Here is a 15,288-nt window from a genome sequence, read left to right as displayed (position 1 = left end):
GATAAAAGCAAACAGATAGACAAAGTGTTATCGGTTCCTGTAATATGCTCACATATTTGAAACAATCAAGCCTACCCCTACTACACGTTATTGTAATTCCTGCTGATTTCAGGTAAGTGACATTACTGTCTTTTTCATGGCACATGATGATTTAGCATGCTTAGCATTAATGTGTTGAAATTACTTTCAACTCATCAACCTTAAAAACCAGTCTGCAGACTTCTGCTCTACTATTTACTTCTAGTTAATTGCCATTTGTGCTGCAAGTATCATTTACTGTGACAGTGATGATAACTCTTTGACAGAAATTAGGGTTCAAAGAAGATCAGCCATAATGCTTCATAAAATCATGTCAGCTCTTTTCTCCCAGAGCTGAGGTCTTTGTCAGTCTGTACTGACACTCAGAACTTGGGTCAGCCAGAGGGGTCTTTGCCCTGACATTAATATCAAGCCCTCAAGCAAGGCATGGATTCAGTTTTCCTGTCAAAAATCCACATCCCACAGTGAAATCTCACTCTTTGCCTCTATCCCATGGTTTTTTTCCTGCTCCATTTTCTCAGTGACTCCCTCAGCTCCATGAACTATAATTTAAAGTGACTCACGTTCAAGAATATTTTACAACCCATATTTAGTGAAAAACCTTAGAACAACCTTCTGATGAAGGCAAGAATATATATGCCTACACACGTGGGCTCTTCCTGAGAGGAGCACTGAAAGAGAAACTTTTCACCTGACTCCGCATTTGGTTATTCACTGGATTCTGCCCCTGAGAGCTGGCATTGCCTGTCTCAAACAGCTCAGCACAAACCTCCTAAGCACATCTGGGAGGAAACAAAAACAGAAACTGTGCAAAGCTGCATTCATTAGCTTTGTTTCTGCACTGTTAATTTGTATCAGGATCAAGACAGTCAGAAGAGGAGACTGGGACCAGAAAGAAGTATTTTATTGAAAATTAAACCCGCCTTGCATAACAGCAATTTTTTTGGGTTTTAATTTTAGAAACGCATTGTTGATAACACAAAAATCCTTCGTGATGGCCCAAGCTTAACTTGGAGGCAGGCTATTTAGAGAACACAAAAAAACCAGTTAGTATGCAATGGCAAAAGTTGGCATGAGTAGGACTTCAGAATAAAATGCAACAGTGTGATTCAGAGCTATGGAAACAGAAGACAGAACAGTGCTAGCCTAAGGGAGGTGACACAGAGCTGAACTTTGCCAGAAGAAGACATGGGTGACTCTGAAGTACAAGCTTCAGACACTTGGAACACCTGCATTAGGAAAGCTGATAGTACAGGTTCCAGTCTTTCCTATGGACCAAATACCTATGTGTCTTTAGAATATTTAACAAAAACTCTTTTCAGATATTTATAATTACATGTTAAATTTTCAAGATTCAATAATTTACCTGAAAGACTTCTCTGTTTTGCTTCTGAAACACTTGGCATTTAGCAGATGTGTACTCCAACTGTACAAGCTTTCCAGGTGCGTGCACACACGCACACACAAGTTAAAAATGGTATTTTCATGTTGCAACATGTATGAGCATCTTCAGGCCTTAAAGGAACAAAGAAATCCTGTATCCCACAATGTTGTTACCACAGCTCCATTTCTGTTCTGTTTGGTAAATCTCTTTCAGCTCATCTGATCCATCCATCTGCCAGCCAAGAACCTGTATGAGCTGGTTATAGTTGTTGCTTCCACTAATGTATTTATGTCATGTTGCTGTCTGTGGGTGTTACTTAGGCAAATTAGCAAATTACTCTAAATGTACAGTTTCATTTATTATAGTGGCGGCCAGAGGCATTCCTGTAGTTACAGGTCTGTCAGCTTTTCAATTAAAAACTGTTTTTGAGGAGTATGCATCTCAGTTACTTGTTTTATTCTTTTATTCCACACCAGGCTTTGGTAAAATTATTTCCTTTTCTTTGTCTCCTTAACTACACTTTTTACCCTTTAAATCTTATTTTTTTTACTAACAGGGTATTTTCTGCTACTTATTCATAGATTTAACAGTATTTTGTTCAAACTTCCTTCCTTGGAAGACTTTAGAATGTGCTTTGCTTTTTATTCTGAGTGCTCTTGAATTACAAAGTCAGACTTAGGTACAAATCTTTGAAATCTTGTTCCTGCCTAGGCACTGCTGTTGTGAAGTTATGTATAAGGAATAGAGCTCTGCACAATTTGTAGCCCTGGCTTCCTTGGCTAGATGCAGGACATCCCCAAGGGCACATAATCTTAGAGCTGTTGTGTGGCTGTGTTCCTATGTACAGCCCTAGAACAAACACTTTTCCATTTTTTATCTCAACAGCTCTTGATCACAGATAATTCAACCACTTCCAGGTTCACCAGTTATTCCCACACCTGCACCCAGGATGGAGTAACTTTACTCAAAAAGACTCTGCAGAGAGCCATGGCACCCTGGCTGTGTCAATCACCAGCGAAACCAGCTGAACAAAGGAAGTGATCTTGTAGCACTTGTGAGACCTCCTTTGGAGGGTGGGGTCCCATCCTGGGCTCTTCAGTGACAGGAAAACTACTGAGAAACTGAGGCAAGCCCATCAGAGAGCTGCCAAGGTGGTTGGGATGAGGGGAGTGACTGAGATCTGAGGCTATTCAGAGACGATGCAGGGCAGACCCTGCTGCTGGTTTGCAACCACCTGAGCCCAGGAAAACAAGAGCAAGTCCTTCTCAGAGGTGCATGACAAGAAGCAACAGCTACAAGGGAGAACATGCTACAAGGAAAGCATTTTACCATGAGGATGGTAAAAAAGTTAAATAGGTGCCCTGAGCAGCTGGGAAATCTCCCCCCTCAAAGGCACTCAAAGTTTCCGGTTTCTAACCAAGGTTCTGGCCTCTAACCACGCCTGCTTTGAGGAGGAGGCTGGACTCAATGTCCTCCAGAGGTCCCTTCCATCCTCCCTGATTCTCTAGATTCCTGTCAATCCACACTGGAAAACAAATCAGTATTTTAAAGTCTGCAATGCTAAAACAAATCCAAACCTCATTTTGTGTTGTGATTGTAATGGAAAAAATCTATGGCAGAGAGGCAATTTAGCAAGACTAGAGAGTATGTTCCATTAACTCTGGTGTAAGTTTCTCATACTATCCATCTAGCAGATGAGTAGGACTAAATCCCCAACTGATAACCAATTAACATTTGATTCTAGCATATGGCTTTGCTGGTGGGCAGGTAGCAAACTCAGTATTAATACAGAAGCTCTGTGTATACAATGATATTAAAGAAAAATTATGGCTGTCACAGGAATTCTGCACACAAATCCAGGAAAAAATTAATTCCCCAGAAAAAAATAAGGCAGGAAGCATGTAAGAAACAGATCTGCCCTTCAGGAGTGCCAAGAAACACATGCAAAAACATATGCTATGGGAGTCAGAGATGTAAATTCAAACAAAATAAAAAAGAAGAAAAGTTATGAATTTGGGGGTAGTTACATTTTTTTTTGTCTGATCTCTTCTTTTGACCAGCCAAAACAAGGCAAGTGTTTTTGTCCAAAGTCCAGGGATCCTTTTGTTCTTGGCACCTGAGAAGATTCTGCTAAAATATGTCTCTAATCTGGACACAAACTGCAAGTAGAATCAGTTGGAAAAATTCTACCTAAATATTTTTCTGTATTAAAATACCACTTGGATGGAATGGGTTATATTTGGAAATTCACACAGTCTTTCTGACATTACCAAGGGGGAAAAATGAAGCAAAATGTCTATTTAAAATATTTTGGGGTGAATAAAAACTTCATTTCTAGGCAAAATTTTTTTCTCCCAAAAATAAACACTGGACTTTTTTCCTCTCATAATGTTTAATTTGCAAGAAACATGAATTATTTTCCTCCATAATCAACCTCTATCCACTTCATCTGATTTGGATTTGGAATGAAACATTTACAAATCAAAATCCTATCAGAAGCACACTAGCTCAGATTCAGCCCTGGGCTTCTGAACTTTCTCTTTCAAGCCACATTCAACTTTTGCCTTCTGCCAATTTGGAATGGGGCTCCAAGCCACCACCCACTCTGTCAGCCTCTGTCTTAATGTGGGATAAGATATTTCTCCCATCCTTTTCCTTCTTCTCGGCTACATGGCTCTTTATCTCTCCTGCCTTATTTTCACCTTTCCATTTTGTAATCTCCCCTTATATGCAATAACATTCTGGAAACACATTACCTTACCCTTAACTTAGCAGTTTTAGCAAAAGATACTTTTTTTCTTAGGGAAAACACAGAACTTGCAGAAGTACAATGCTTTAGACTTCTGTCTGCTTGTCATTCCGTATCTATCTGAACCTGCCCAGCAGATTGAAAAGCCATTTACTATATAAAGACCTCAAAGGTAATTATGCTCCCTTGAATTTCCTGAAAGTGTTTAAGATAAATAATTCCCAACCTGATGGAGGGGTTTCAAAGGAATGAGGCAACTTGGAACCCACAGGAGATCTATGAGACAAGATCCAAGATGTCAGGCAGCAGTGGCTCTGCTCCCAGAACAACTAATCACACAAAAAAATCGGCCCTAAATTTCCTCCATCAACATAATTTCTTATCATTTGAGATTGTTTTACTATCAACAGGCTTTGGTTATCATATTTAACTTATATATAGCCAGATGTGTTATCATCTTACAGACTTCTTCACTTCATCTGTGGAGTTTTTGTCAGTTTACAGCAAAGCTTTCTCAGAAAGTTTCTTAGCCTTCATTTGTTCAGGATAAGAATATGACAGCAGTTCTGGTAATATAATATGTACAGGAACATATATATATTTCTTTAGCTAGGAACATCTTTGTTTATTCCTTTCATTACTGCAGATTACTAATTAAGAAAATCAACCGAACATCTAATTTTTGCATGTTTATGCACCAATTACAGAATTATTGCAGCAATTTTTAACTTCCAAACTCCAGTAGCTTCTTTTTATGGTGAACATAATTTTTACAAAATAACTTGAAGTGCTGGGGAGCCATTACTAGGACTACAGGCTGCATAATGCAGCCTGCTGTGCAACACTGTCTGCTAGCTATTTTTCTGCAGCTGAGCTTGTTCAAAGTGGAATTCTGTGTGCTTAAGGGTTCATTCTGTTCTATAAGCAACCAGGTAAACTAGATTAACACTGCAAATAATCCAAGAGCAAACTCATGGTGTCCATACTCCAGGCTCCCCTTGGGAGGGGAGCCTCAAGTGAGGTATCTTTATCAACTTTGGACCTCCTCTGAAGCTCGCAGTTGTTATCAGCTCCCAATTTTGCCAAGCTAAATTGCAAACCTGGACAGGCAGATGTGTTTTGCTTCTTTCCTGGTACTTTGTACTGAGCGGAATTTTTAGTATTCATTAAAAGAAGTGACAATCATGTAAATGCTTCTTCCCTCTCATTTCAACCTTTTAGAATACAGCAGTGAGTGATACAGTGGAAAGACTGCATAACTGTCTCAGATTGCTTTTTAGCATCTTTTTGACAGTTCTGTGTTTAAACACTGGGGCTGATGTCTGGGAAATTCACATTAACATACTTTTTGTGTGGTGTGTAATCTGGAATAATACTGTAAATGAACACTCCCTCTGAAGTCATCTGTAACCTTCCAGCTCTACCCATTCTTGCATTGAAAAAGCCAGTAATTATACCAAACACTAAAACAGCAAACGCATAAAACACTGATCGTGTTGATAAAATATGATTCCTTAAAAATAGATGAAGGCAAATCAAACTAGAAAAACCACCTGATTATAATCCATCTTAAGCTCTTTGATATACTGTGCTTTATACCCACCCACACACATATAATTGGTTAAAATTACTTCTAAAGGAAAAGTGGCTTCCTTTAGCCCGGTTTATTGAATTACCCTGCAATTATGCTGAACCAGCCCAATGCATAACTAGGCCATTAGAGTAGCTGCACTGAATCAAGACAAAAGGTTACGTGGATCTGCACCTTCACCTGTGGTCTGTAAGAGATGCACAACTGCAATGTCTGCCTGGACCAAACCTTTCTTTGATGTGTCACCTCAGCTTATGGCACTTATGGCTTGAAAGCCACCAACTATGTAAGTCACAGCCCATTTTCATAAGTTTGTTTGGGGTTTTTTTTTTGCTTCCTGGGATAGCTATAGTATTAAATTTTCTGAGGTGATGTAATTCCTACCACATCTTTTCTGCCCCCTGAAATATTCTAATTTTGGTTACAACTTGTATCTAGGGACCATGAAAAGGAAGGATCTGGGAAAACTGAGTTGAAAAGTAACAATTAAAAAACACTTTACACTTCCTACATGGATCTCTGTGCACAATGATACAGATTCCTATTCAGAAATTCAGATCCCACGGAGGTGCTTTCAGCATCTCCCACTTGTCACCTTCTGGAAAGGAAGACTACAAAGAACTGTGTGTCATGTCAGCGTATGAGGTGCACAGCACTAATAACCATGTTTAATGTTTGTGTACAGTGCTGCCCAATAGGTGTTCAAAATGCTGTGCTGAGAATAATTAATCCTCCAACACATTCATGTGGTAGGTGGATCAAGCATCATTTTCACAATTTCACAAGGGGGAACAATAAAGAGGCTGTCAAATCTGAAGATGACTAACTAGAATTTGGTTGCCTGTCTTCCTCAGGCTCTTTCAAATATCTCTGCCAGAGGCAATGACAGTTCACAGACTCACATCCCAGATCCTTCTAGTTCTGTGGTTGCTCTCTTCACTTCTGGGGCCACACTACCTTCCTAAAGATACCTTGTCTGCTAGTCTGTGATAAGACTGAATATGTTTATTCGCTTGCTTATTTGAAGGGTCAGGAATCTCAGTATTTATGAAACCTCAGACTCAGAGTTTGGCTACTTTGCAATGCATTAGTGGAAAAGAGGCAAGCTCACTATTAGTACAAAGTTCAAGAAATCCCCCAGAAGCTCAGGGATTTGGAATGAGGAAATGAAGGAACAATACTTTAGCACCCATCACCTCTACAGCTTCTCACCACTGGCACAGGAGGTGTACGTGGAAAATAGTTGCTTTGGATCATCTTCCCAATATAGGGATGCAACTTAAATATTCCTCACAGAAGCCAGTTTAATATTCTTAAGTTCCTAGCACATCCTAACTCCCCAGAACTGGAGAAATACTGGGACAGTGTGTTGCAGTGCAATTTTCTGTGTCTGAGCCTTGGATGTACAAATGCATCAAGCCACCATACATTTAAGAACTGCAGTGAAAACCGACACTTTTTTTTAGTATGCCCAGTCTTTTAAAACTGACATCTGTTCTGAATTCCTACCCAGCTCAATGTTTTTCACTGCATTTCCAAAGCCATTCTTTTGTAAATAGATGATTAATGCTTAAATAGTTCTTTCAAGGGGTTTCTACATTAACATAAAAATAGTGTAATTACCGATGGTCAAAATGGCATGACTACAATATATAAATTCTAATTCCTTTTGCTGCTCTGAAGCTGATTTTTTTCATCTTCAACATGATTTTAATCTGGTTTAAATGTGACTATTACTGAACTTAAAAATATGCCAGTTAAGAGAGGAAGAAAAATAATTACTATCATTTTGCAAAGCTGAGCAGTAAAGCAAAAGTAAAGCTAAGCCTAGTGACCACAATTTTTTCTGAAAATCTTTTTTCAAGAACTTTAAAAAGTAGAGATGATCTTTATTAACAAATCTCTGATTCTGTCTACAGAATCTAATACTACAAGTTTAGATCAAATACAATCTAAGTCTAAAAACAAGTAATGTTCTAGTAATGCTAGTTACTACAGTTGGTAGACATCTTCACTCTAAAATATTTTTTAGTTTGAAACAAAAATCTTATCCTTTTTGCTGAATTTGCCTAGGTCAACTTCTGAAGTGCATGTTAAATAATGTATTCCTTTTTCTGGTCTGTGTTTGTATGTGTACAACATGCATGTAAAAATATTTTCAGGAAAATATTCTGGAGAGCTAATTATTGTTTTCCATTACAACTCCAAGCCACTTTCTATTTTTCATTTCCAATTTACCTTCAACTTGAATCTCAAATTGAAAGTCTGTCTTAGAAATTGGAAAATCTCAAGCAAACACACTGAAACAATATATATTACACAATGTGTTAGTTTAAGTAACCTTCCCAATCCATGCACAGAAGAGAATTCTCAGAAAAAAGACGGAAGTATGTGTTGAAGCTTATACCTCAGATCAGCTATTTAGTTAGACTTCCAGGAAAGTAACCCACAAGCTCAAAGTGACAGCGGGTTCTGGAGCATACACAATTTGGAAATGATATTACAGGATTGAGCAAAGGGAATTACATGAGCAACTGAGCCAAGCAGGCAATTTCCAGTGGCAACAATATGGGAGATAAAAAAAAGAGATGGTTTTGGAGTCAGTATTTTATGACTGTACTAAGGCAGGACATACATCTTTGTATTTGTCATATAACACATTTGATTGATATGCAAGTGGGGAAGAAGGGAATAAATAAAAAAAACCAAAATAATGGAAAAGCTGCAGATTATTTTTGTCTGTTTGAAGTGTTATCATTAAAATCTCCTGAAAATGCTGGAAAATTAGCACACATTTGAAGTCATACCATGCATTCTTATAAATCATCAGAAAGTTTCCCTGGATTCTTGGTCTTCTGTTAATTCCTACCATAAAACATACCTCGTACTTCATCTTCTGGTTCTCTAAAACTGAATTTTTAAATTTGGAGTAAAAATACAGTAAGAGAACAAACTAGACAAAAAAAGGAAAAAGTTGAGATATGATAACAGGAGAAGGGTCGATTCAGAAAAAAAAGAAGGGAGGGCAAAGAGCAGGTTGGCACTGTTTGTATGCTTTGTAAACTGACTATTCATCCCCTATTCCCTTAATTTTCTAAGTTACCCTGAAAAACATCAGAAAAATAGAAATCTCACTTGCAAAAGTACATCATGATTTTTCATGACTGGACAGATGAAACCAAGCATAAATTTATGCAGTATAATTTAAAAAATTTGGAAAAAATACACAAACTATAGATGCAGTGATGTGTTCTGAGCTAGGTATTACCATTCAGGAGACTTCATGGAATTTTATGACAATGCCATCTCATTGTTCTGTTAAAAACAGAATAATCCACAAGACCAGAAAGGAAAAGAGAACTAAGAAATTTCACTGTGCAAGGGAATAAACCTGTAGTGTTCTCAGAACATGTACAGTTCTGGTCTCACTCTTTTTAAAAGGATGTGGACAAAGAGGTACAAAGAGTAATACAGATGAACAAAGGCATTTAAGGATTTCTGAACAATCTTCAGCCTGAAAAATATCTTAAGGGTAGATATGGAAAGAGCTTAAAAATTCTTAAGCAGAATAAAGAATGATGAATTTTTCACTTGTCTCTTCCAGTATTAGGAAGTACCAAGTGAAACTAATAATAAGAATGAGCACAGTTCATCTCACCATCCCTGTCATATTCTGGAACTCTGCTGCAAAACTGTGTCTGTGCTCAAACCTTTGCACAGACCCAAAAGGCAATTAAAAAACTCAGAGAAGAAAAATCTATATATGAAATTAAAAGTAATGCTGGACTGCCTACCAGAGAAGGCTGAGAAAATAAGCACATCCAGTGATCACCAACATTTTATCTCTTCCACAGACTTGGACACTAAGGGAAACCTCAACTCTCACCCTGAGAAAGGGCTTAGAGAAAAAGACACATGACAGAAAGCAATTAATCACCAAAAAGAACAAACTGAAATGAACTAGAGGACTTAAGGGGTCAAAGTATAAAACTTGGTGACTAAAGGGCTGCCAAAACAGAGCACCTGGGTACCAGTCCCAGCCAGGGACAATACTGGGATCATAAGCGCTTTTACCCCAGCTGGTAGCGGCCTTCCTGGGAACCAGGGACAATCAGAAAAAGAGAACAGATTTTAGGGGATGACTCATCCAGCCAATGTGCCTCTATTAGCACAACACTCGAGCATGTGCTTGATAGAACCATAAGGCCCATGGAAGTTAATGATGGTAAAATAAATTTTCCATCAGACAGGCACAGGAGTTTTGTGTAAAGCGAAAAGATAAAATCTGAACTTGCCGAAGGGCGAGTTCATCTGGAAAGATGAAACAGAGAGACCAGAGTGGCACAGACCCAAGAGGGTATGGCAGAACTGAAAACTGCAAGGTGGGAATCAATGCTGCACATAGAGACTTGGAGCAAAAGCAGGAAGAAGGTTTTATCTCGTGCTTGAGGGGAAGCTGAGATCAAGGGAAGGTGTACCAAACCTAGTGTTTATTGCAAGGCAAAAACAGTCATAATCTGAGGACAGCAGGATACATGGAATAGACAAAAAAGTGGGAAAGTGAGCCCTGTACATGAAGGAATAAACAGGGAAATCTGGCAGCAGCAAGGAAGAATGTCAGTGGAGGAAAAGTTAGTGCCAGAGTCTGTCAGTTACTTTCTCAAGAAACCAGTAAAATATTAAGGAAGACGGAGATAGTTGGATTGGCTGTGGAGCTGCAAAATTATGGAAGGTACTGGAAGCAGCTATCTAGAAAAATCGAAGCTGCTGGAGACTAACGCCTTCACAAAAATATTGACAACCAGCAAAACCTTCTGAAATTCCTTCTCAGTGGGGATGCTTTTAACCATGCTGCCATTTGCTGCAAATTTTGTGAACACTCAATATATTCAAGAGCTGATAAACTGGTTGTTTAAAACAACCAAACAAAAACTTCATAAAAAATTTAAGTTAAATCTTTTAAATTTTAAATTGCCAAGAAACTAAACAAAAATCTTTTAACTTGCTAATTTCCTGTATCTCAAATCTTTTGCTCTTGCAAAAATGTAACTCCAACCACCAAGATCACCTTTTCCCAAGTGCACACTACCATGAAATTGGAAGAATGCCTGAAAAGTCAGAAAATTAAGCCTTTTTTTTTTTTTTTAATAAAAATGATGAAGAGAACATCACAGAAATGCCTCGGGAAATCTCCCTACCGTTCTGAGAGGATTTCAGCTTACAGACATCTTCAGAACACCATACAGATGTGACCAGCTGGGAGGCAGATGGAGAACTGGAGACAAAAACTGTGCAGCAAGCAATGAGCACAGCCCCATCCTTGCTCACCAGCAACATCCCAAAGCACTTCTCTTCCCACACCAGCAGATAAATAAAATCAGGATTATTTAGAAGGGGTAACCACATGGTTTGAATAATTTGTAAATACTATTTTCAGTGCATTACTATAGGTTTGAATAATTTGTAAATGCTATTTTCAGTACATTACTATAGGTTTGAATAATTTGTAAATGCTATTTTCAGTACATTACTATAATACATGGTAGAGACCTACAAAATAGGGTCAAAAATTGCTGTTTTATAACCAACCCGTTCCATTTGGGTGCAGACACAGAGTTGATGGCTCTGTATCAATTATTCCACATGCTGTTCCTACCTTCATAGTCACAGAAAAAAAACAATTGTTCCATGTGTGGCATATTATTGAGTTCCTGAGCTCAAATAAATATTTATCAGCCTTGCTGATAATTACTTGCTAGTAAATATTTGTTTAAATTGTGAAGTCCTGACTTTCCTTTTTAAATTCCATTTCAGCCTACATGCATCTGTCTGCTTTGTGCCCTCCTAGTGTGGATTGCTTCAATATGTAGCAAAAAAAAAAAACAAGAAAAAAAAAGAAAAAAAAAAAAGACAGGGAAAAAAAAAGGAAAAATATCAACTACAAGAAACAAAATCAACACAAAAACTTGAAATCCGTTACCCTTAGACTGGGTGCTTTCTCTCTCCAACTCCTTCATTCCCTCTCACCTTTTTTAATTAATGAAGTCTCAAAATCCAGAAGCCACTCTTATTCTAAATTAAGGTATCTGCAATGCTACAGGAACAGCACTGATGACAGTTTTTGTCTGGATACAGTGCATGCTTTCCAATTTTAATTTTTTTTTTTTTTAGCATATACAAAGCATTGCAGAAGCACATGTAAATCATCACTCTCTTGCCCAGTGGAACAGAATTTCAGTTAGCAATGCCAAAAGTTGCCTACAGAAGGCATCTACATCTGGTCTGCTACATCCAAGGCAGCAACCACAGGCACACAGGGTTTGCTTTGTTCAGAATTCATCTCTGTGGCGCAGCTGAGCTTCAGATATAAAAAAAACTCCAAACCTATGAGCCCTCTGGGGTTAAACAGAAAAATGTTTTCAGTCACAACAACTTTTTAGGGGAGGCAGCAAAGCTGTAACAATGTATGCAAGAGGTTTTATGTAAATCATTAAAGGCCTCCTGACTTCAATTGTTGCTAACACCAAGAGTGCTTAATGTACACTTGAGAGTGTGAAGGCAGAACAGATGAATAGTCTCACAAATCCTATTTGCTCAGTTGGAAAAATGCAAAAATATTTGTCGAATCTAAGAAAAAAAAAACCTGATTCCTGCCATTCAAATTTAAAAGTCAAATTAATATTCATAACTTCTGAGTGTGTGATGGTTTTTAACTGGGAGGCAGAAGGGGCAGATACAATCAGTAAACAAATTTACTGTCGAATCCACACAGAATTCAGTACCTACCTAGCCACTCGTTGAATTTTTTTACTTCACTAGGAAGTCCCAGCTCAGTAAAATCACCAGCATGTATTAACACATCTCCATATGGCATTTGGATGGGATCAGTTCTTGAGTGAGTATCAGAAATACAGACAAATCGTGTATATCCTGGAGGCTTCGGAGCATCATGGGGCACCGGATCAACCCTGCAGGAAATGCATCATAACAAGGTTATAAAGTATTTACATACTCCTTAATGTCTGCTTTGCAATTCTGACACTACTTTTTTACCTTTACAAAAGAGTATACAGACTTCTAAATCTGCCTGATGGAAGGATTTATTAAAACAAACCTAACACTAATGGGAGGTGTAAAAATTCTTGATGTTCACATCACAACATTTGCAGTATTTGTTGGGTAGACAGATTAATTTAAAGAGATTAAGGAAAAGAGACTGGACTATGGCAGTAACTCTGACACAAATACTTACAAATAAATCAAAGGTATTGCTATTATCAAAGGAAAAATACTATCCCATTTCATTGTTTAAATATGATTACACTGTACACAAGGAAAAGATTTATTTTAGATACATAAATACATTTAGATGCCTTTTTTTTCCTAATTATAACTTTTCTGCAAGTTACTCAATTTGAGCAAATTTAATTAACACATTTTGGAGATATGTTTCACTGTGTTAATGCAGAGCAACATAAAAACTCTCCTAACAGCTGTAAATGTACATTAAAACCTGACTATTGTCAGGACAAAGTGACGACTTTCTGGGCTTAATTGCACTAAATGAAATCAGATGCTGTGAGGGGTGAGGCTGCATTGTTCAGAACCCAATCTCTACATTCAAAACTGAAGAAACGGAAAGATCTGACCCAGTTTGATGAGATTCACTTATATTTTACAAGAGGAAATCAGAGAGTACCCCTCTGCCATAGAAGGAATACTTGTTTTCAAATCAATCTTTTTAACCTCAATCCGTATTTTGTTCGAATACATAGAAGTAAATCTATCCATATGCAGCTATACTGTATCAGCTACTCCAGTTAGGGAATTCTGGTGGAAAAAAATCAAAAAGCAAGAGATGCAAGAGTTATATTAATGTCACTAGAAACCGGAGAGATATACAGAATTGTTATGAATTATTTTACCTTTACAACATTTCTTTTGAAAGGGCAAATAAAATTAGTTTTGCTCATTGTTGCAGTATACAGTACATATTTCTATCCCTTGCTGGTTGTGCCTCGATTCAGGAGCTTACTTTTACATAAACAAAGGGGGAAAAATAATAGAGATCTTTGCATTTAATAACACTACTTCTGTTTACTAGATAAATTTTCAAAAGCATTTTATTGCTTAAAAGGTGTAAGATAATAATATTTAATCACTGAACCTTTTCTCTGTGTCAAAAAATTCTATGAAATTTATAGGCAGATAAACTGAGGTGGTTTTGACAACTTCACAGGATTCGTGAGAGGGTGAGGAACACATCTAAAACATTGAAATCTTGCTAAATACAGAAAAAGGTCTTAGCATTTTCTACAATGTAACTACAAAACCAGAGTATGAACAATTATTTTGTACCCATCTTTGCTACATAGGAAGAAGAAATATTGGGATTTTTGCAGCAAAACTGGAGGAGCAGCCTTTTCATACAAACACCTTAGAGTTGTCTTTCTGAAGTTCCAGGTTTTGAGGATAAAGTACCTAAATATGAGCTGAGGGGTAAACCCAGCTGTGATCAAATCCTACCGGATGAACTACATATGCCAGGGGCATATATAAGCAGGGATGTAGTAGGAACTCCAAAATCTGGGTGGCAAAAAGTGCAGTGCTTGGACTCCAAGCAGCTGGAAACACCCTGTGCAGGGCACAAGGGGAAGGGCAGATGAAGGAAAAGAGTTGAGATGCTAAAAATGCCTCCATTTTTAGAGGAGGAGAAAGCTGCACAGGGCAAGCTCCAGGGGAGGCAGCAGGAGAGCAGAGGAATGTGGGTGGTGAATGGTGGGGCTCAGACTGGGAGGTGAGGGTTTGCCCTCAGATAGGAGCTGTGTGAAGGATGATGCAGTCAGTTCAGAAAAGGAACCAGGATGGTTGGACAAAAATGATGAGGGACTGATCTTGGCTATCACTGTAGCTGTTCAAGCTAAAAGGATTAAACATCAGTCCAGTAAACTGAATTATTGCTCTCCCTGCCCAACACTTCCCAAAGCGAGTTACAGATGGTATTACTGAGACAGCTTTAAATCACAAATACTGCCTTGGCAAACATAAGGATATGGACTGTCTAAAACACCACTCTTTGACTTTTCATGGTAGGGTAGCCTTTAAAGCAGGTACAGCTTCTCCTTCAGAAATCTTTTAAAGCTCAGCACAGCAGTGAGCCGGGTGTTAGGGAGCAATATATGTTTCACATAGGAAGCTGTGTGGAAGGAACAGCAGACTTACCATGGCAACCCCATGTAGTACATAATGCACATGCTTTGGATTGGGATGGGGAAGGGGTGGACAGCATTTTCCTGGTTGCTGAGGTATGTGCAACTTTTAAATTCTCTGCAATAGGCCAGATAATTTTCTTGGGAAAAAGGCATCAATAGAAAAAAACCCACCAAAATAAATGAGATGCAGATTTCTCATGTTGAAGTGATATGCACGCACTGAGACCATATATAGGTAAAAGCATATGTCAAGTTTCACAAACTCATCTAAGTTGTATTACTGGAAATAATTTCTGAAGGCTCAATCCCCATA

At 38.1% G+C, this 15,288-nt stretch overlaps 1 protein-coding gene across 6 annotated transcripts in view; it reads right to left on the bottom strand.

Annotated features, from left to right (window-relative positions):
* MPPED1 (metallophosphoesterase domain containing 1) overlaps window positions 1–15,288 on the bottom strand; it is a 62,546-nt gene that overhangs the window by 31,903 nt on the left and 15,355 nt on the right. For all 6 annotated transcript variants that reach the window (XM_041426781.1, XM_041426784.1, XM_041426785.1 and 3 more), the window contains exon 3: window positions 12,550–12,731. In XM_041426781.1, the coding sequence (XP_041282715.1) occupies window positions 12,550–12,731 (182 nt within the window). The remainder of the gene's footprint in view (window positions 1–12,549; window positions 12,732–15,288) is intronic.

The sequence above is a fragment of the Onychostruthus taczanowskii genome, unplaced genomic scaffold, assembly GCF_017590055.1.
Source record: "Onychostruthus taczanowskii isolate IOZ18803 unplaced genomic scaffold, ASM1759005v1 scaffold95, whole genome shotgun sequence".
Classification (NCBI taxonomy): domain Eukaryota; kingdom Metazoa; phylum Chordata; class Aves; order Passeriformes; family Passeridae; genus Onychostruthus; species Onychostruthus taczanowskii.
The sequence above is the reverse complement of the archived record's forward strand: the minus strand, read 5'-3'. Positions and strand labels throughout refer to the sequence as shown.